The 21,684-nt window shown below is 52.1% G+C and overlaps 1 protein-coding gene and 1 long non-coding RNA gene across 5 annotated transcripts in view; one reads left to right on the top strand and one right to left on the bottom strand.

Annotated features, from left to right (window-relative positions):
* LOC134434231 (serine/threonine-protein phosphatase 4 catalytic subunit) overlaps positions 1 to 9,210 on the top strand; it is a 31,948-nt gene extending 22,738 nt beyond the window's left edge. For 3 of the 4 annotated variants that reach the window (XM_063182912.1, XM_063182914.1, XM_063182913.1), the window contains 2 exons: positions 4,912 to 5,101; positions 8,882 to 9,210. In XM_063182912.1, the coding sequence (XP_063038982.1) occupies positions 4,912 to 5,101; positions 8,882 to 9,011 (320 nt within the window). In that variant the 3' untranslated portion in view covers positions 9,012 to 9,210. The remainder of the gene's footprint in view (positions 1 to 4,911; positions 5,102 to 8,881) is intronic. The other variant, XM_063182916.1, reaches the window with a different exon arrangement.
* On the bottom strand, positions 9,204 to 9,653 carry LOC134434232 (uncharacterized). The gene is made up of 3 exons (XR_010031828.1): positions 9,542 to 9,653; positions 9,407 to 9,469; positions 9,204 to 9,284 (listed from the first exon to the last, which is right to left on the bottom strand). It is a non-coding gene; the product is annotated as an uncharacterized LOC134434232 (long non-coding RNA).
* Between the last annotated feature and the right edge of the window lie 12,031 nt (positions 9,654 to 21,684).

The following is a 21,684-nucleotide window of genomic DNA, read 5'->3' as shown; positions in this document are numbered from 1 at the left end:
ACAAAATTGGTTACAGTGAGGGACAGGGGAGGGACCCCAAAAATCCAAAAAAAATCCAAAAAAATCCCAAAGATTTCAGCCCAAAATTCACAAAATTGGCCCCAAAAATTGCCTGAATCCGGACCAAAAATTCTTGGATTGTTCACAATAATCCCCCAAAAATTCCTCAAAAAATCCCCAAAATTGTGAAGATTTCACCCCAAAATTCACGAAATTAGCCCCAAAAATCAGCGAAATTCACTGAAAAATTCAATGTATTGGGCACAGTGAGGGACACCAAAAAACCCCCCAAAAATCCTAAAAAAATCCCAAAGATTTGACCCCAAAATTCATTAAATTGACCCCAAAAATTCACTGAAAAATTCACAAAATTGGTTACAGTGAGGGACAGGTGAGGGACCCCAAAAATCCTAAAAAAATCAAAAAAACCCCGAAGATTTTAACCCAAAATTCACAAAATTGGCCCCAAAAATCGCCTGAATCCGCTCCAAAAATTCTTGGATTATTCCCATTAATCCCCAAAAAAATGCCTCAAAAAATCCCCAAAATTATGAAGATTTCACCCCAAAATTCACAAAATTGGCCCCAAAAATCAACGAAATTCACTGAAAAATTCAATGTATTGGGCACAGTGAGGGACACCAAAAAACCCAAAAAAAATCCTAAAAAAATCCCCAAAATTGTGAATATTTTGCCCCAAAATCCCAAAGATTTGACCCCAAAATTCATTAAATCGACCCCAAAAATTCCCTGAAAAATTCACAAAATTGGTTACCGTGAGGGACCCCAAAAATCCTAAAAAAATCAAAAAAACCCCAAAGATTTTCACCCAAAACTCACAAAATTGGCCCCAAAAATCGCCTGAATCCGGTCCAAAAATTCTTGCATTATTCACATTAATCCCCAAAAAATGCCTCAAAAAATCCTCAAAATTGTGAAGATTTCACCCCAAAATTCACCAAATTCGCCCCAAAAATCAGCGAAATTCACTGAAAAATTCAATGTATTGGGCACAGGGAGGGACACCAAAAAACCCCAAAAAAATCCTAAAAAAATGCCCAAAATTGTGAAAATTTTACCCCAAAATCCCAGAGATTTGACCCCAAAATTCATTAAATTGACCCCAAAAATTCAATTAAAAATTCACAAAATTGGTCCCAGTGAGGGACAAGTGAGGGACCCCAAAAATCCCAAAAAAATCCAAAAAACCCCGAAGATTTCAGCCCAAAATTCACAAAATTGGCCCCAAAAATCGCCTGAATCCGGTCCAAAAATTCTTGGATTATTCACAATAATCCCCCAAAAATTCCTCAAAAAATGCCCAAAATTGTGAAGATTTCACCCCAAAATTCATGAAATTGGTCCTAAAAATCAGCGAAATTCACTGAAAAATTCATTGAATTTGTTACAGTGAGGGACACCAAAAACCCCAAAAAAATCCTAAAAAAATCCCAAAGATTTGACCCCAAAATTCATTAAATTGACCCCAAAAATTCACTTCAAAATTCACAAAATTGGTTACAGTGAGGGATAGGGCTGGGCACAAAAAACCCCAAAAAATCCTGAAAAAATTCAAAAATTCCTGAAGTTTTTAGCTCAAAATTCACGAAATTGGCCCCAAAAATCAGCGAAATTCACTGAAAAATTCAATGTATTGGGCACAGTGAGGGACACCAAAAACCTAATAAATCCTAAAAAAATCCCAAAGATTTGACTCCAAAATTCATTAAATTGACCCTAAAAATTCACTTCAAAATTCATAAAATTGGTTACAGTGAGGGACAGGGGAGGGACCCCAAAAATTCTAAAAAAATCCAAAAAATCTCGAAAGTTTCACCCCAAAATTCACGAAATTGGCCCCAAAAATCAGCGAAATTCACTGAAAAATTCAATGTATTGGGCATAGGGAGGGACACCAAAAATCAAAAAAAAATCCTAAAAAAATCCCCAAAATTGTGAAGATTTTACCCCAAAATCCCGAAGATTTGACCCCAAAATTCATTAAATCGACCCCAAAAATTCACTGAAAAATTCACAAAATTGGTTACAGTGAGGGACAGGGGAGGGACACCAAAAATCCTAAAAAAATCAAAAAAATCCCGAAGATTTTAACCCAAAATTCAAGAAATTGGCCCCAAAAATCACCTGAATCCGGTCCGAAAATTCTTGGATTATTCCCATTAATCCCCAAAAAATGCCTCAAAAAATCCCCAAAATGGTGAAGGTTTCACCCCAAAATTCATGAAATTGGCCCCAAAATTCAGCGAAATTCACTGAAAAATTCAATGTATTGGGCACAGTGAGGGACACCAAAAAACCCCCCAAAAACCCTGAAAAAATCCCGAAGATTTGACCCCAAAATTCCCTAAATTGACCACAAAAATTCAATTAAAAATTCACAAAATTGGTCCCAGTGAGGGACAAGTGAGGGACCCCAAAAATCCCAAAAAAATCCAAAAAACCCCAAAGATTTCAGCCCAAAATTCACAAAATTGGCCCCAAAAATCGCCTGAATCCGCTCCAAAAATTCTTGGATTATTCCCATTAATCCCCAAAAAAATGCCTCAAAAAATCCCCAAAATTGTGAAGATTTCACCCCAAAATTCACCAAATTGGTCCTAAAAATCAGCGAAATTCACTGAAAAATTCAATGTATTGGGCACAGTGAGAGACACCAAAAACCCAAAAAAAATCCTAAAAAAATCCCCAAAATTGTGAAAATTTCATTCCAAAATCCCAAAGATTTGACCCCAAAATTCACGAAATCGACCCCAAAAATTCACTTCAAAATTCACTGAATTTTTGAGTGAATTTCGCTGATTTTTGGGGCCAATTCATCCAAATTTTTTCGTAAAAACTCCAAATTTTTTGCGATTTTTTTCGGGTTTTTTTTCCTTTTTTTCGGGTATTTTTCATCTCACATGTCCTTGGCATGTTCTTCACATGTTCCTCACTGTGACCGATTCCGTGAATTTTTAAGTGAATTTTTAAGTGAATTTTTTTGGGCCAATTCATCCAAATTTCATCGTAAAAACCCCAAATTTTTTGAGATTTTTTGGTGTTTTTTTTCCGTTTTTTTGGGTATTTTTCATCTCACGTCCTTGACACGTCCCTCACATGTCCCTCACATGTCCCTCACCTGTCCTTCACTGTGACCAATCCCATCCATTTTTAAGTGAATTTTTTGAGGCCAATTTATCCAAATTTTATCATAAAAACTCCAAATTTTATCATAAAAACCCCAAATTTTTTCCATTTTTTTTGCGTTTTTTTTCCTTTTTTTTTGGATATTTTTCATCTCACATGTCCTTGGCATGTCCCTCACATATCCCTCACCTGTCCCTCACCTGTCCTTCACTGTGACCAATCCCATCCATTTTTAAGTGAATTTTTTGGGGCCAATTCATCCAAATTTCGTCATAAAAACCCCAAATTTCATTGTAAAAACCCCAAATTTTTTGCGATTTTTTTTGGGTTTTTTTCCTTTTTTTTTGCATATTTTTTATCTCACATGTCCTTGGCGTGTCCCTCACATGTCCCTCACCTGTCCCTCACTGTGATCGATTCTGTCCATTTTTAAGTGAATTTTTAAGTGAATTTTTAAGTGAATTTTTTGAGGCCGATCCATCCAAATTTTATCATAAAAACTCCAAATTTTTTGCGATTTTTTGGTTTTTTTTTTCTTTTTTTTGGGTATTTTTAATCTCACATGTCCCTCTCGTGTCCCTCACATGTCCTTGACCTGTCCCTCACTGTGATTGATTCCATGAATTTTTAAGTGAATTTTTTGAGGCCAATTCATCCAAATTTCATCATAAAAACTCCAAACTTCATTGTAAAAACCTCAAATATTTTGCAATTTTTTCGGGGTTTTTTTCCTCTTTTTTGGGTATTTCTTAATTCTCATGTCCTTGACATGTCCCTAACATGTCCCTCACCTGTCCTTCACGTGTCCCTCACCTGTCCCTCGCTGTGACCAATTCCGTGAATTTTTAAGTGAATTTTTTGAGGCCAATTCATCCAAATTTTATCATAAAACCTCCAAATTTTTTGCGATTTTTTGGGGTTTTTTTTCCTTTTTTTTGGGTATTTTTCATCTCACATGTCCCTCGCATGTTCCTCACATGTCCCTCGCCTGTCATTCACCGTGACCAATTCCGTCCATTTTTAAGTGAATTTTTTGGTGCCGATCCATCCAAATTTCGTCATAAAAACTCCAAATTTCATTGTAAAAACCCCAAATTTTTTGCGATTTTTTCGGAGTTTTTTTCCTTTTTTTTTCCGTATTTTTTATCTCACATGTCCTTGGCGTGTCCCTCACATGTCCCTCACACGTCCCTCACTGTGACCAATTCCGTGAATTTTTAAGTGAATTTTTAAGCGAATTTTTTGGGGCTGATTCATCCAAATTTCATCGTAAAAACTCCAAATTTTTTCCATTTTTTTCGCGTTTTTTTTCCTTTTTTTTTTAATATTTTTTATCTCACATGTCCTTGACATGTCCCTCACATGTCCCTCACCTGTCCCTCACCTGTCCCTCACTGTGACCAATTCCATCCATTTTTAAGTGAATTTTTAAGCGAACTTTTTGAGGCCAATTCATCCAAAATTTATCATAAAAACCCCAAATTTTTTGCGATTTTTTCGGGGTTTTTTTCCTCTTTTTTGTGTATTTCTTATCTCTCATGTCCTTGGCATGTCCCTGACATGTCCCTCACTTGTCCCTCGCTGTGACCAATTCTGTCCATTTTTAAGTGAATTTTTTGGTGCCGATCCATCCAAATTTCATCCTAAAAACCCCAAATTTCATCGTAAAACCCCCAAATTTTTTGCGATTTTCTCGCGGTTTTTTTCCTTGTTTTTCATCTCCCGTGTCGCTGACGTGTGTCTCGCGTGTCCTTGGCGTGTCAGACACCACGGGCTGGGGCGTGTCGCCGCGCGGCGCGGGTTACCTGTTCGGCTCCGACGTGGTGGCGCAGTTCAACGCCGCCAACGAGGTCTCCATGATCTGCCGCGCCCACCAGCTCGTCATGGAGGGCTACAAGTGGCACTTCGGCGAGACCGTGCTCACCGTCTGGTCCGCGCCCAATTACTGCTACCGGTATGTAAATGAGATGCTAATGATATGCTAATGAAGTGGTTTTTGATTGGGAGTTACCTGGGGGACAGGTGGGGCTGGGGGACACCAGCTCGTCATGGAGGGCTACAAGTGGCACTTTGGGGAGACCGTGCTCACCGTCTGGTCCGCGCCCGATTACTGCTATCGGTATGCTAATCATATGCTAATGAGGTCTTAATTATGTGGGTTTTATGCGGTACTGTTATCACGTACAGGTGTGGTTCGGTCACACCTGTGCAGGCAGTGATGGGCTCCAGGTGAGCAGCTCCAGACATGAGCAGGAGAGTGAAAAAGGGGCCCAATTACTGCTACTGGTATGCTAATTATATGCAAACTATATGCTAATGAAGTGGTTTTTGATTGGGAGATACCTGGGGGACAGGTGGGGCTGGGGGACACCAGCTCGTCATGGAGGGCTACAAGTGGCACTTCGGGGAGACCGTGCTCACCGTCTGGTCCGCGCCCAATTACTGCTACCGGTATGTAAATTATATGCTAATTAAGTCCTAATTATGCAGGTTTTATGCGGTAGTGTTATAATGTACAGGTGTGGTTTGGTCACACCTGTGCAGGCAGTGATGGGCTCCAGGTGAGCAGCTCCAGACATGAGCAGGAGAGTGAAAAAGGGGCCCAATTACTGCTACCGGTATGCTAATTATATGCAAACTATATGCTAATGAAGTGGTTTTTGGTTGGGAGATACCTGGGGGACAGGTGGGGCTGGGGGACACCAGCTCGTCATGGAGGGCTACAAGTGGCACTTCGGGGAGACCGTGCTCACCGTCTGGTCCGCGCCCAATTACTGCTACCGGTATGTAAATTATATGCAAATGAGGTCTTAATTATGGGGTTTTTTATTGGGGGTTGCGTTAAGGACAGGTGTGGTTTGGTCACACCTGTGCGGGCAGTGATGGGCTCCAGGTGAGGAGCTCCAGACGTGAGTAGGAGAGTGAAAAAGGGGCCCAATTACTGCTACCGGTATGCTAATTATATGCTAATTAAGTCCTAATTATGCAGGTTTTATGCGGTAGTGTTATCACGTACAGGTGTGGTTCGGTCACACCTACGCAGGCAGTGATGGGCTCCAGGTGAGCAGCTCCAGACATGAGTAGGAGAGTGAAAAAGGGGCCCAATTACTGCTACTGGTATGCTAATTACATGCTAATGATATGCTAATGAGGTGGTTTTTGATTGGGAGTTACCTGGGGGACAGGTGGGGCTGGGGGACACCAGCTCGTCATGGAGGGCTACAAGTGGCACTTCGGCGAGACCGTGCTCACCGTCTGGTCCGCGCCCAATTGCTGCTACCGGTATGTAAATGAGATGCTAATGAGGTCTTAATTATGCGGTTATTTACTGGGGGTTGTGCTAAGGACAGGTGTGGTTTGGTCACACCTGTGCAGGCAGTGATGGGCTCCGGGTGAGCAGCTCCAGACATGAGTAGGAGAGTGAAAAAGGGACCCAATTTGTGCTAATTGCATGCTAATGAGATGCTAATGAGGCCTTAATTACGCGGGTTTTATGCAGTGGTTGTGTTAGGTGCAATGGGGTTGGTCACACCTGTACAGGAGCTGATGGGGTCCAGGTGTGCCGGTCTCGACAGAGGTAGAAAGGTGGAAATGGTGCCTGATTAGTGTTTGTTTTATGGTAATTATATGCTAATTAGGCAGTAATTATGCAGTAAATTATTGGGAGTTACCTGGGGGACAGGTGGGGCTGGGGGACACCAGCTCGTCATGGAGGGCTGCAAGTGGCGCTTTGGGGAGACCGTGCTCACCGTCTGGTCCGCGCCCAATTACTGCTACCGGTATGCAAATGATATGCTAATGAGGTCTTAATTGTGTTTTTTTATTGGGGGTTGCGCTAAGGACAGGTGTGGTTTGGTCACACCTGTGCGGGCAGTGATGGGCTCCAGGTGAGCAGCTCCAGACATGAGTAGGAGAGTGAAAAAGGGGCCCAATTACTGCTACCGGTATGTAAATTATATGCAAATGAGGTCTTAATTATGCGGGTTTTATGCAGCGGTTATGTTAGGCGCAATGGGGTTGGTCACACCTGTACAGGAGCTGATGGCGTCCAGGTGTGCCGGCCTTGGCAGAGGTAGAAAGGTGGAAATGGTGCCTGATTGGCGCTAATTGCATGCTAATGAGATGCTAATTAATGTGGGAATTATTGGGGAATTAACGGGGGAATTAATTAGGGACAGGTGTGGTTTGGTCACACCTGTGCAGATGCAGTGATGGCTCCAGGTCAGCGGCTCTGGGCAGAGGTAAAGAGGTGGGAATTGTATGCTAATTGCATGCTAATGAGATGCCAATTAGTCTGGGAATCATTGGGGGATTAACGGGGGAATTAATTAGGGACAGGTGGGGTTTGGTCACACCTGTACAGGTGAAGCGATGGCTCCAGGTGAGGGGCCCAATTGCTGCTACAGGTATGCAAATCAGATGCTAATTAAGTGTTAATTACATGCAAATTATGCACAGTTTAATGAGGCACGGGAGGGTGTGGCTTGTAGCCGGACTCTGCCTGAATCTCCAGGTGAGCTGGGCAGGTGAGCAGAGAACCCCGCCTCCAGATATGCAAATGAGGTGCGATTCTATGCAAATGAGATGCAAATGGGGGCTGGGTGTGGGAGGAGTCAGGCTGGGGTTGGCCAGGCTCCAGGTGAATCAGACAGGTAAGAATGCGGCAAAACCCCAGGAAAACCGATTTAATGAGATGCTAATGAGATGCTAATGAGGCTCGGGACGCAAAGGGGCGTGGCTGGAGCCATCAGGTGGGGCTGGGCGGGGTTTGGGGATCGCCAGGTGAGAACTCTCTGAAGAATTCCGCTAAAACTGAATAATGAGATGCAAATTAAGCACAAACACCTCACAAATGCCATGCAAATGAGAGGCAAATGGCGTGTGAAACACAAAGGGGGCGGAGCTTGGGGCATCCAGGTGGGTTTGGGGTGTCCAGGTGAGCTGGGCAAGTGAGAACTCGCTAAAAACCAAATTATGTGATGCAAATGAGGCACAAACGGTATGCAAATGAGATGTAAATGACATGTATCATGCTAATTATGGGTGGGACACCAAGGGGGCGGAGCTTGGGGCAGTCAGGTGGGGCTGGGGGGCCCAGGTGAGCTGGGCAGGTGAGAACTCTGTTTAAAAGTGCCCCTAAAACTGAATAATTAGATGCAAATGAGATGCAAGTTTCGTATATATATATCTATATATATACATGTATGACATATGCCATGCAAATGAGATGCTAATGAGGGATAAGACACAAAGGGGGCGGAGCTTGGGGCCGTCAGGTGGGTTGGGGGTCTCCAGGTTAGAACTCTCTTGAAGAATTCCACTAAAGCGGGTTAATGAGATGCAAATTTGATGCAAATGAGATATATTGGACATATATCATGCAAATGAGATGCAAATGACGCATGGAACGCGAAGGGGGCGGAGCTTGGGGCAGTCAGGTGGGGCTGGGGTTGTCCAGGTGAGCTGGGCAGGCGACAACTCTGCTAAGAATTCCACTAAAATAGGATAATGACATGCAAATTAGATGCAAATGAGATGTAAGCGACAGATGCAATGCAAATGAGATGCTAATGAGCATGCGAGACACAATGGGGGCGGGGCTTGGGGTTCTCAGGTGTGTTTGGGTTCTCCAGGTGAGAGCTCTTAAGAATTCCGCTAAAACCGAATAACGAGTCGCAAATTACGCATAAACGCCATGCAAATGAGATGCTAATGAGGTGCCCCCCCCCGGCAGGTGCGGTAACGTGGCGGCCATCTTGGAGCTGGACGAGCACCTGCAGAAGGAGTTCATCATCTTCGAGGCGGCGCCGCAGGAGACGCGCGGCATCCCCGCCAAGAAACCCGTGGCCGACTACTTCCTGTGACGCACCTGGGCACACCTGGGCACACCTGGGCACACCTGGGCACACCTGGGTATGGCTAGGGTACACCTGGGCATGGCTAGGGTACACCTGGGGGTACCTGGGTACTTCCTGTGACGCACCTGGGCACACCTGGGGGCACCTGGGGGCACCTGGGCACACCTGGGTATGGCTAGGGTACACCTGGGCACACCTGGGGGCACCTGGGTACTTCCTGTGACACACCTGGGCACACCTGGGGGCACCTGGGGGCACCTGGGCATGGCTAGGGTACACCTGGGTACACCTGGGCATGGCTAGGATACACCTGGGCATGGCTAGGATACACCTGGGCACACCTGGGCACACCTGGGCACACCTGGGGGCACCTGGGCACACCTGGGGGCACCTGGGCGCACCTGGGCATGGTTAGGATACACCTGGGGGTACCTGGGTACTTCCTGTGACGCACCTGGGCACACCTGGGCGTGGCTAGGTTACACCTGGGTGCACCGGGGCATGGCTAGGGTACACCTGGGCACACCTGGGCACACCTGGGGGCACCTGGGGGTACCTGGGTATGGCTAGGATACACCTGGGTATGGCTAGGGTACACCTGGGCACACCTGGGCACACGCGGGGCTACCTGGGTATGGCTAGGATACACCTGGGCACACCTGGGGGTACCTGGGTGCTTCCTGAGACGCACCTGGGCACACCTGGGCACACCTGGGTACACCTGGGGGCACTTGGGTATGGCTGGGATACACCTGGGTATGGCTGGGATACACCTGGGCACACCTGGGCGCACCTGGGCGCACCTGGGCATGGCTAGGGTACACCTGGGGGTACCTGGGTACTTCCTGTGACGCACCTGGGCACACCTGGGGGCACCTGGACACACCTGGGCACACCTGGGTACACCTGGGGGCACTTGGGTATGGCTGGGATACACCTGGGCATGGCTAGGATACACCTGGGCAAACCTGGGCACACCTGGGTATGGCTAGGGTACACCTGGGTATGGCTAGGGCACACCTGGGCACACCTGGGGTTATCTAGGGCACACCTTGGCACACCTGGGTATGGCTAGGGTGCACCTGGGGGCACCTGGGGGCATCTCGGGTACACCTGGGATACACCTGGGGGCACTTGGGATATTCCTGGAAACATCTGGGCACACCTGGCGGTACCTGGGCACACCTGGGGGCATCTCAGATAGACCTGGGTATGGCTAGGACACACCTGGGGGCACCTGGGGGCATCTCAGATACGCCTGGGATACACCTGAGGTACACCTGGGGGCACCTGGGTATGGCTAGGGTACACCTGGGGGCACCTGGGCACACCTGGGGGCATCTCAGATACACCTGGGGGAACCTGGGCACACCTGGGTATGGCCAGGGTACACCCGGGAACACCTGGGGGTACCTAAGATACACCTGGGCACACCTGGGCACACCTGGGATATAGCTGGGTGTACCTCAGGTAGACCTGGGCACACCTGGGGGCACCTGGGATAGACCCGGAGGTGCCTGAGACACACCTGGGTATGGCTGGGGTACACCTGGGGGCACCTGGGCAAACCTGGGCACACCTGAGATACACCTGGGCACACCTAGGTATGGCCGGGGTACACCTGGGCACACCTGGGCACACCTGAGATACACCTGGGCACACCTGGGTATGGCTGGGGTACACCTGGGCAAACCTGGGTATGGCCGGGGTACACCTGGGGGCACCTGGGAAAACCTGGGTACACCTGAGATGCACCTGGGCACACCTGGGCACACCTGGGTATGGCTGGGGTACACCTGGGGGCACCTGGGCAAACCTGGGCACACCTGAGATACACCTGGGCACACCTAGGTATGGCCGGGGTACACCTGGGGGCACCTGGGCACACTTGGGGCGTACCTGGGGGTAGCTGGGCATGGCTGGGGCACACCTGGGCACACCTGGGCACATCTGGGTATGGCTGGGGTACACCTGGGGGCACCTGGGCACATCTGGGTATGGCCGGGGTACACCTGGGCACACCTGGGCACACCTGAGATACACCTGGGCACACCTAGGTATGGCTGGGGTACACCTGGGCACACCTGGGCACACCTGGGCACATCTGGGTATGGCTGGGGTACACCTGGGCACACCTGGGCACACCTGGGCACACCTAGGTATGGCCGGGGTACACCTGGGGGCACCTGGGAAAACCTGGGTACACCTGAGATACACCTGGGCACACCTAGGTATGGCCGGGGTACACCTGGGCACACCTGGGCACATCTGGGTATGGCCGGGGTACACCTGGGCACACCTGGGCACACCTGGGTATGGCTGGGGCACACCTGGGGGCACCTGGGCACACTTGGGGTGTACCTGGGGGTAGCTGGGCATGGCTGGGGCACACCTGGGCACACCTGGGGGTACCTGAGGTACACCTGGGGTGTTCCTGTGCCACACCTGGGCACACCTGGGGGTACCTTGGATAGACCTGGGCATATCTGAGGGCAGCTGGGCACACCTGGGGGGTACCTGAGATGCACCTGGGCACACCTGGGCCCACCTGGGGGTGCCTTGGATAGACCGGGGCATATCTGGGGGTATCTGGGCACACCTGGGGGTACCTGGGCACACCTGGGGGTACCGGGGATGTTCCTGTGACACACCTGGGCACACCTGGGGGTGTCTGTGATAGATCTGGGTGTACCTGGGGGTACCTGAGACACACCTGGGGGTACCCGGGATACACCTGGGGGTACCTGGGCACACCTGGGGGTGTCTCTGATAGATCTGGGCACACCTGGGGGTACCTGGGCACACCTGGGGGTACCTGGGATGTTCCTGTGACACACCTGGGCACACCTGGGGGTACCTGAGATGTACCTGGGAATACCTGCGGGTGTCTGGACACACCTGGGAGTACCCGGGATACACCTGGGGGTACCTGGGCACACCTGGGGGTGTCTCTGATAGATCTGGGCATGTCTGGGGGTACCTGAGACACACCTGGGGGTACCTGGGATACACCTGGGGGTACCTGGGACACACCTGGGCACACCTGGGGGTACCTGGGATACACCTGGGGGTACCTGGGCACACCTGGGATACACCTGGGGGCACCTGGGGGTACCTGAGACACACCTGGGCACACCCGAGGGCTCCTGGTGCCACCTGGGCACACCTGGGATACACCTGGGGGTACCTGAGACACACCTGGGCACATCTGGGGCACACCTGGGCACACCTGAGTGCTCTCGAAGGAGAAAACCGGGCACACCCGAGTGCTGCAGGGGTCACCTGGGCACACCTGAGCTCAGCTGGGGCCACCTGGGGTGCGGGGGCCGGCCTGGGGACCCCCCCCCCGTGACCTTTGGGGCGACCCCAGGTGTGCCCAGGTGACCTTCAGGGCCCCTCCCCCTCCCTTCCCCCTCCCCCCCGCGCGCGTTTTGGGGCCAAAAGGGGAATTTTTTGTGTTTCTGCCTCGTTTTTGGCTCCGTTTGGATAAAAAAAAGTTCGAAAAATCCCAAAGAAAGTTTCCCGGGAATTTTGGGGAAGCGGGGGATGGGCGGGGGGGGCCAATCCCATCATTCTCTGCGGCAGAACCAAGATGGCGGCGCCCGCGAACCAAGATGGCGGCGCGCGTGAGTCCCCACGTGACCGTAAATCCAAGATGGCGGTCTCTGCGCCGGAAGTGTTGGTGCGGGGCAGAAATGGGAACAAGTGGGTGACGTCACGGATCGGGCCACGCCTCCTCTACCGAAGCCACGCCCACAAATGGGCGTGGTCAGCAGCGTTTTAGGCCTGGCTGCCTCCCCTCACTTTAAATCTCGCGAGATCTGGGAAAGGGGCGGCGGGAGAGCAGCGAAATCTCGCGGGAGTTTCCATATCGGAGGACTGAGAATCTCGCGAGACTTGGGACGGGCAGGGAAGGAGGGGAGGGGGGTTTAAAATCTCGCGGGATCTCCTGTGGAGACGCCCTGAGGTCTCGCGAGATTTGGAGCAGGGAGGAGGGGAAACGCCGGAGGGGGGGGGGGGGGGGAATCTCGCGAGAACACACATCGATACTGACGGAAATCTCGCGAGATTTGCATAAAGGGCGGGATCGAGGGGAAAAGCTTCAGGTCGTGAGGGGGTTGAAATCTCGTGAGATTGCCCATAAAGAAGGGGCGTGATCTCGCGAGATTTCATGTGTGGGGAGGAGAAGGAGGAGCAAGGCCTGGAGAAGGCAGGGCCTGGAACACCGGCATGGCGGCCACGGGGAAGGGTCAAAATCTCGCGAGAGTTGGCGTGAGGGAAGGGCGGGAGCGAGGAGAGGGCGGGAAAGGGAAGGGGCGGGGCCTCGACCCCAAATCAGAGACCCCAAACCCCAAACTGGGACCCCAAACCCCAAACCGGGACCCCAAACCCCAAACCAGAGACCCCAAACCCCAAACCAGAGACCCCAAACCCCAAATCAGGGACCCTAAATCCCTCGCAGGCCCCAAACTCCAAATCAGGGACCCCAAACCCCAAACCAGAGACCCCAAACCCCTCACAGGCCCGAACCCCAAATATGGGGCACAAAACCCCAAACCTGGAACCCCCAAACTGGCCCCAAATTCCAAACCGGAGACCCCCAATAAGACCCCAAACCCCTCACAGGCCCTGACTCCAAACCAGAGACCCCTGACCCAAAACCAGACACCCCAAACCCCAAATCAGGAACCCCAAACCCCAAACCAAAGAGCCCAAACACATCAGAGCCCTGACCCCAAACTGGGACCCCAAACTCCAAACTGGGACCCCAAACTCCAAACTGGGACCCCAAACTCCAAACCAGGGAACCCAAACCCCAAACCAGAGGCCCCGAATTGGCCCCAAACCCAAAATCAGGGGCCCCAAACCCCTCACAGGCCCTGACACCAACCAAGGGACCCCAAACCCCAAACCAGGGACCCCAAATTGGAAACTGGGACCCCAAACTGGCCCCAGACCCCAAATCAGAGACCCCAAATCCCAAATCAGGGACCCCAAACCCCTCACAGGCCCTGACCCCAAACCAGGGATCCCAAACTCCAAATCAGGGACCCCAAATTCCAAACCAGGGACCCCAAACCCCAAATCAGGGACCCCAAACCCCAAACCTGGAACCCCAGATCAGGGATGCAAACCAGAGACCCCAAACTCCAAATCTGGGATCACAAATCCCAAAGCAAAGACCCCAAACCCAAAATCAGGGACCCCAAACCCCAAACTGGGACCCCAAACCCCAAACCCCAAACCAGAGACCTCAAATCCCAAATCAGGGACCCCAAAATGACCCCGAACCAGGGACCCCAAATCCCAAATCCGGGACCCCAAACCCCAAATCAGGGATCCCAAATCAGGAACCCCATAATTCCCCCACATTTAAAAGAACTTCAAAACTTTCCTGGAATCCATTGGGGACCCCCCAAAATCTCTCTGGGAATCCCAAAATTAAAAAAAAAAAAAAAAAACCTAAAAAAATCCCAAAAGTCCCCAAAATTCCCCCAACCCTTAAAAAACATCCAAAACCTCTTTGCCAACTCTTAGGGACTCCCAAAAATTCCAAAAAAAAACCCCCCCCAAAAATCCCAAAACCACAAATTACTCCAATCCCTAAAAAGAACCCCAAAATCTCTCTGTGATCCATGGGGACCCCCCCGAAATCTCTCTGGGAACCCCAAAATTTATTAAAAGCCCCCAAAAAATCCCAAAGCCCCCAAAAATTCCCCCAACCCTTAAAAATTCCCCAAAACCTCTTTGCCAACTCTTAGGGACCCCCAAAAATTCTGAAAAATTCCCCAAAAATTCCGAATTCCCTCAAACTTCTAAAAGAACCCCAAAACCTCTCTGGAACCCCTGGACACCCCAAAAATGCCCAAAAAAACCCCAAAAATGCCCCCAAACCCCAAAAAGAAACAAAAAACAAAAAAAGAAACCCCAAATCCATTCTCTCACTCCAAAATCTTTTTCCCACGGTGGGTCCCCAAAACCGGGATTTTTTAACCCATTTTTTTATTCATGGCAGGAAAACCTTCGACAGGGTGGGGGAGGGGAGGGAACGACCCCTCCGTGACCCCTCCCCCACCCCCAAAACCTTGGCCCCGCCCCCCCGGCCCAGCACAAAGCACATTTGTATAGATCGGGTTCAAAAGGAACCAATTTTGCAACAAGAGGGGGGAGGGGGAAAACGCCCCTCCCCCACCCCCCAAGGACCCCGCCCACTCTACCCCCCCCCCCCGACTATGCTGGGCACGGTCCTGAAACAAGATGGCCGCCGAGGGGCAAGATGGCCACCGGGTGTTGTGGTCTGCTCGTAGTCAAGATGGCCGATGGGAATCAAGATGGCTGCTGGAAGTCACGGGAGTTGGAAGAAACCATGATGGCCGCTGGGTTTTGTGGTCAGCTTGTAGTCGAGGTGGCCACCGGGAATCAAGATGGCTGCCGGGAGTGACAGGAGTTGGTGGGAGTCAAGATGGCTGCCGGATACCAAGATGGCTGCTAGGATTTCTGGTCTGCTCGTAGTCAAGATGGCCACGGGGAACCAAGATGGCCGCCAGGTGTTGTGGTCTATTCGTAGTCAAGATGGCCGCTGGGAATCAAGATGGCTGCCTAGAGTAACAGCAGTTAGTGAGAGTCAAGGTGGCCGCCGAAAACCAAGATGGCCGCCACGTGTTGCGATCTGATCGTAGTCAAGATGGCTGCTGGGAATCAAGATGGCGACCAGGTGTTGCGATCTGATCGTAGTCAAGATGGCTGCTGGGAATCAAGATGGCTGCCGAGAGTAACAGGATTTAGTGAGAGTCAAGGTGGCCGCTATAAATCAAGATGGCCGCCAGGTGTTGTAGTCTGTTTATAGTCAAGATGGCTCCTGGGAATCAAGATGGCTGCCGAGAGTGACGCGAGTTCGTGAGAGTCAAGATGGCCACTGTAAATCAAGATGGCCGCCGGGTTTTATGATCTGCTCATTGTCAAGATGGCCGCCAGGTGTTGTGGTCTGTTTGTAGTCAAGATGGCTGCCAGTAATCAAGATGGCTGCCGGGAGTGATGGGAGTTGGTGGGAATCAAGATGGCTGCCGGAAATCAAGATGGCGACCAGGTGTTGTAGTCTGTTTATAGTCAAGATGGCCGCTGGGAATCAAGATGGCTGCCGAGAGTAACAGCAGTTAGTGAGAGTCAAGGTGGCCGCCGAAAATCAAGATGGCGGCCAGGTGTTGCGGTCTGGTCGTAGTCAAGATGGCTGCTGGGAATCAAGATGGCTGCCAGGAGTGACAGGAGTTGGTGGGAGTCAAGATGGCTGCTGTAAATCAAGATGGCCGCCAGGTGTTGTGGTCTGTTCGTAGTCAAGATGGCCGCCAGTAATCAAGATGGCTGCCGGAGTGATGGGAGTTGGTGGGAATCAAGATGGCTGCCGGAAATTAAGATGGCCGCCAGGTGTTGCGGTCTGCTCATAGTCAAGATGGCTGCGGGAAATCAAGATGGCTGCCAGGAGTGACAGGAGTTGGTGGGAGTCAAGATGGCCGCTGTAAATCAAGATGGCCGCCAGGTTTTATGGTCTGCTCATAGTCAAGATGGCTGCAGGAAATCGAGATGGCCACCGGGTGTTGTGGTCTGCTTGTAGTCAAGATGGCCGCCAGTAATCAAGATGGCTGCCGGAGTGATGGGAGTTGGTGGGAATCAAGATGGCTGCAGGAAATCAAGATGGCGACCAGGTGTTGTGGTCTGTTTATAGTCAAGATGGCCGCTGGGAATCAAGATGGCTGCCAAGAGTAACAGCAGTTAGTGAGAGTCAAGGTGGCCGCCGAAAATCAAGATGGCCGCCAGGTGTTGCGGTCTGGTCGTAGTCAAGATGGCTGCTGGGAATCAAGATGGCTGCCGGGAGTGACAGGAGTTGGTGGGAATCAAGATGGCTGCTGTAAATCAAGATGGCCACCCGGTTTTATGGTCTGCTCATAGTCAAGATGGCTGCCGGAAATCAAGATGGCCGCCGGGTGTTGTGGTCTGATCGTAGTGAAGATGGCTGCCGGGAGTGATGGGAGTTGGTGGGAATCAAGATGGCTGCCGGAAATCAAGATGGCGACCAGGTGTTGTAGTCTGTTTGTAGTCAAGATGGCCGCTGGGAATCAAGATGGCTGCCGAGAGTAACAGGAGTTAGTGAGAGTCAAGATGGCCGCCAGGATTTCTGGTCTGCTCATGGTCAAGATGGCCACAGGGAATCAAGATGGCCGCCAGGTGTTGTGGTCTATTCGTAGTCAAGATGGCTGCCAGTAATCAAGATGGCTGCCGGGAGTGATGGGAGTTGGTGGGACTCAAGATGGCTGCCGGAAATCAAGATGGCGACCAGGTGTTGTAGTCTGTTTGTAGTCAAGATGGCTGCTGGGAATCAAGATGGCTGCCGAGAGTAACAGCAGTTAGTGAGAGTCAAGGTGGCCGCCGAAAATCAAGATGGCCGCCAGGTGTTGCGTTCTGGTCGTAGTCAAGATGGCTGCTGGGAATCAAGATGGCTGCCGGGAGTGACAGGAGTTGGTGAGAATCAAGATGGCCGCCAGGTTTTATGGTCTGCTCATAGTCAAGATGGCTGCAGGAAATCGAGATGGCCACCGGATGTTGTGGTCTGTTTGTAGTCAAGATGGCCGCCAGTAATCAAGATGGCTGCCGGAGTGATGCGAGTTGGTGGGAATCAAGATGGCTGCCAGAAATCAAGATGGCGACCAGGTGTAGTAGTCTGTTTATAGTCAAGATGGCTGCTGGGAATCAAGATGGCTGCCGAGAGTAACGGCAGTTAGTGACAGTCAAGGTGGCCGCCGAAAATCAAGATGGCCGCCAGGATTTCTGGTCTGCTCATAGTCAAGATGGCCACCGGGAATAAAGATGGCCGCCAGGTGTTGTGGTCTATTTGTAGTCAAGATGGCTGCCAGTAATCAAGATGGCTGCTGAGAGTGATGGGAGTTGGTGGGAATCAAGATGGCTGCCGGAAATTAAGATGGCGACCAGGTGTTGTAGTCTGTTTATAGTCAAGATGGCTGCTGGGAATCAAGATGGCTGCCGAGAGTAACAGCAGTTAGTGAGAGTCAAGGTGGCCGCCGAAAATCAAGATGGCCGCCAGGTGTTGCGGTCTGGTCGTAGTCAAGATGGCTGCTGGGAATCAAGATGGCCGCCAGGATTTCTGGTCTGCTCGTAGTCAAGATGGCCGCCAAGAACCAAGATGGCCGCCGACTTTTATGGTCTGCTCATAAACAAGATGGCTGCTGGGAATCAAGATGGCAGCCAGGTGTTGTGGTCTGCTTGTAGTCAAGATGGCCGCCAGGAACCAAGATGGCTGCCGGGTTTTATGGTCTGCTTGTATTCAAGATGGCCGCCAGGAACCAAGATGGCTGCCGGGTGTTTTGGTCTGCTCATATCAAAATGGCCGCCAGCAATCAAGATGGCCGCCAAGAATCAAGATGGCCACCGAGTTTTTGCATCTTCTTGTGGCCAAGATGGCCGCCAGGTCACGTGTTAGATTCAAGATGGCCGCCAGGAAACAAAATGGCCGCCGGGAGTCCCAGAGGTTGCCGAGAACCAAAATGGCCGCCGGCTTTCAGTGTTTGAAGCCAAGATGGCCGCCAGGTCACGTGACGATTTAAATCAAGATGGCTGCCAAGAAACAAGATGGCGCCCGGGTCCAAGATGGCCACCGCAGAGGCACAAAATGGCAGCCGAATGTGACGTCATCGATGCGCCGAGACGACCATCTTGGATTCGCTGCGGCGGCCATCTTGGGGTCATCGAAAGGTCAGCCCCGGCGGCCATCTTGGAACTGCTCTGGTGGCCATTTTGTGACCCCGCCCCTTTTCACGGCGGCCATATTGGGGTCAGTGAAAGGTCACAATGGCGGCCATATTGGGGTCAGTCAAAGGTCACCATGGCGGCCATATTGGGGTCAACCAAAGGCCACCCTGTCGGCCATATTGGAATTTCCCACCCAGCAGCCATTTTGTCCCTTCCCCATGATCATCGGCCATTTTGTATCCCACAATCGTCGGCCATTTTGTATCCCACAATCGTCGGCCATTTTGTGCCTGTCCCGCAATTGTTGGCTGTTTCGTATTTTACCAATGTCGGCCATTTTGTATCCCACAATCGTCAGCCATTTTGTGCCTGTCCCACAATTGCCGGCTGTTTTGTGTTTTACCAATGTCGGCCATTTTGTATTCCACAACCGTCGGCCATTTTGTGTCCAACAAACGTCGGCCATTTTGTGCCTGTCCCACAATTGCCGGCTGTTTTGTCTTTTACGAATGTCGGCCATTTTGTATCCCAGAATCGTCGGCCATTTTGTGTCCCACAAACGTCAGCCATTTTGTGCCTGTCCCGCATCTGTTGGCTGTTTTGTGTTTTACGAGTGTCGGCCATTTTGTATCCCACAATCGTCGGCCATTTTGTTTTTCCCCCACCGTGGTCGGCCATTTTGTGCCTCTCCAAACACTGTTGGCCATTTTGTTTCCCTCCCACAAACGTCGGCCATTTTGTCCCTTCCCCACAACTCCCGGCCATTTTGTGTCCCACAATTATCGGCCATTTTGTCACCCTCCTGAAATTGTCAGCCATTTTGTATTTCACACGTGTCAGCCATTTTTTTGTTATGCCTGGGTCGGCCATTTTGTATCCCACAATCATCGGCCATTTTATCCCTCCCCCAATATGGTCGGCCATTTTCTCCGTCCCCCAAAACTGTCGGCAATTTTATGTCCCACAATTGTCGGCCATTTTGTGTTTTACAAGTATCAGCCATTTTGTGTCTTTCAGCAATCGCCAGCCATTTTGTGCCTTTTCAACAACTGTCCGCCATTTTGTTTCCCTCCCACAAACGTCGGCCATTTCGTGTCCCACAACTGTCAGCCACTTTGTATCCCACAATTGTCGGCCATTTTGTGTCCCACAATTGTCAGCCATTTTGTATCCCACAATTGTCAGCCATTTTGTATCCCACAATTGTCGGCCATTTTGTATCCTACAATTGTTAGCCATTTCGTGTCCCACAATTGTCAGCCATTTTGTATCCCACAATTGTCGGCCATTTTGTGTCCCACAATTGTCAGCCATTTTGTGTCCCACAATTGTCAGCCACTTTGTATCCCACAATTGTCGGCCATTTTGTGTCCCACAATTGTCAGCCATTTTGTATCCCACAATTGTCGGCCATTTTGTGTCCCACAATTGTCAGCCATTTTGTGTGCCACAATTGTCAGCCATTTTGTATCCCACAATTGCCGGCCATTTTGCGTCCCACAACTGTCAGCCATTTTTCCCCAATCCAACAATCATCAGCCATATTGTCCCTCTCCGAAAACCGTCAGCCATTTTATATTTTACAAACATTGGCCATTTTCTTTGCCAAAACCGTCGGCCATTTTGATCCCGACCCCTGCCGTCGGCCATCTTCTCCATTCCCCGCCGCCGCCATCTTGCCCCGCCCATCACGTCTTGCCCCTCCTCCCCCTCAGCGCCGCCCCCACCCCGCCAGGGGTGTCCTGTGGTGCTGCCCCTCCCCCGGGCTGGGCGGGGCCGGCGCAGCGCCGGGGGGGCTGCATCCGGCGGGGCGGGGCCAATGGGGAGCCCCGGCCACGCCGCCTCCTTTTGGCGGGGGCGGGGTTTTCATTAGCCCCGCCCCTTCTCCTCCTCTTCGCCGGGGGTTGTGGGAGGGGCTCCCTACGCCTGGCCACGCCCCCTCCCGACGCGGCCACGCCCTCCTCGCTGCCGTCATTGGGTGGGCGTGGCCTCCTCCGCGGCTCCTTCTGAAGGGGCGGAGCCAAAGGCGCTCCGGGCCGTGCCCGGGTGGATCTGGGCGGGGCCGGTGATGGTGGGCGGGGACTCGTTGACTCCTCCCCTTCCTGAGCCCCGCCCCTCTCGGGCGACGCCATCTTGGGCGGCCGCCCCCGACGCTTCTTCCGGGGCGGGGACTCCTCGCTGGCCCCGCCCCCTTCTCCCGGTATTGGCCGCCCGCGCCGTCGGCCACGCCCCCCTCTCCTGCGATTGGCCGGAGCGCTGCTGGACCGCCCCGGGTGGGCGTCGCCGCCTGGCCCTGGCCCCGCCCCCTCCCAGCAGCCTCCTCTTGGGCGGGCGGCCCCGGCGGCGCTTGGTGGGCGGGGGCCAGCGCTAACGAGGAAGGGGGCGTGGCCGCCCGGGGGGGGTGTGGCAGCGGCGCCGCGGGGGCGTCGCCGGGCGCCGCGGGAGGCTCCGCCCCTTTCGGAGCCGGGGGGCGGGGCCTCGAGGACGGTGACCAATCGGCCGGGGGAGGGTGCGCAGCACTTTGGCGGCCGGGCCGGATTTGCCGCCCAGCCGGATCTCGACGTCGGCGCTGCGGCGGCGCCGAGGGGGCGGAGCCGCCGGGGGGGGGCGTGGCCGAGCGCCCGAGCTCTTCTGGCCCCGCCCCCTTCGGGGATGTCGGTGGGGGCGGGGATTTGGGGGGAGGAGGGGGTGATGACGTCACAGGAAGGGGCGGGGTCGGTGGTTGCGTCGTCACAGGTGGCGGCGATGACGTCACTGGAGGTGGCGATGACGTCACGGGAGGAGGAGGAGGGGGAGGGGGAGGAGAGGGCGGGGGCGTGGCTTGAGGAGGAGACGGCGATGACGTCACCGGGGGAGGGGGGCGGCGGCGGGGAGGGAGGGGGCGTGGCTCGAGGCGGGGGCGGCGGCGACGACGTCACGG

This window comes from Melospiza melodia, unplaced genomic scaffold (genome assembly GCF_035770615.1).
Source record: "Melospiza melodia melodia isolate bMelMel2 unplaced genomic scaffold, bMelMel2.pri scaffold_339, whole genome shotgun sequence".
NCBI lineage: Eukaryota > Metazoa > Chordata > Aves > Passeriformes > Passerellidae > Melospiza > Melospiza melodia.
The sequence above is the reverse complement of the archived record's forward strand: the minus strand, read 5'-3'. Positions and strand labels throughout refer to the sequence as shown.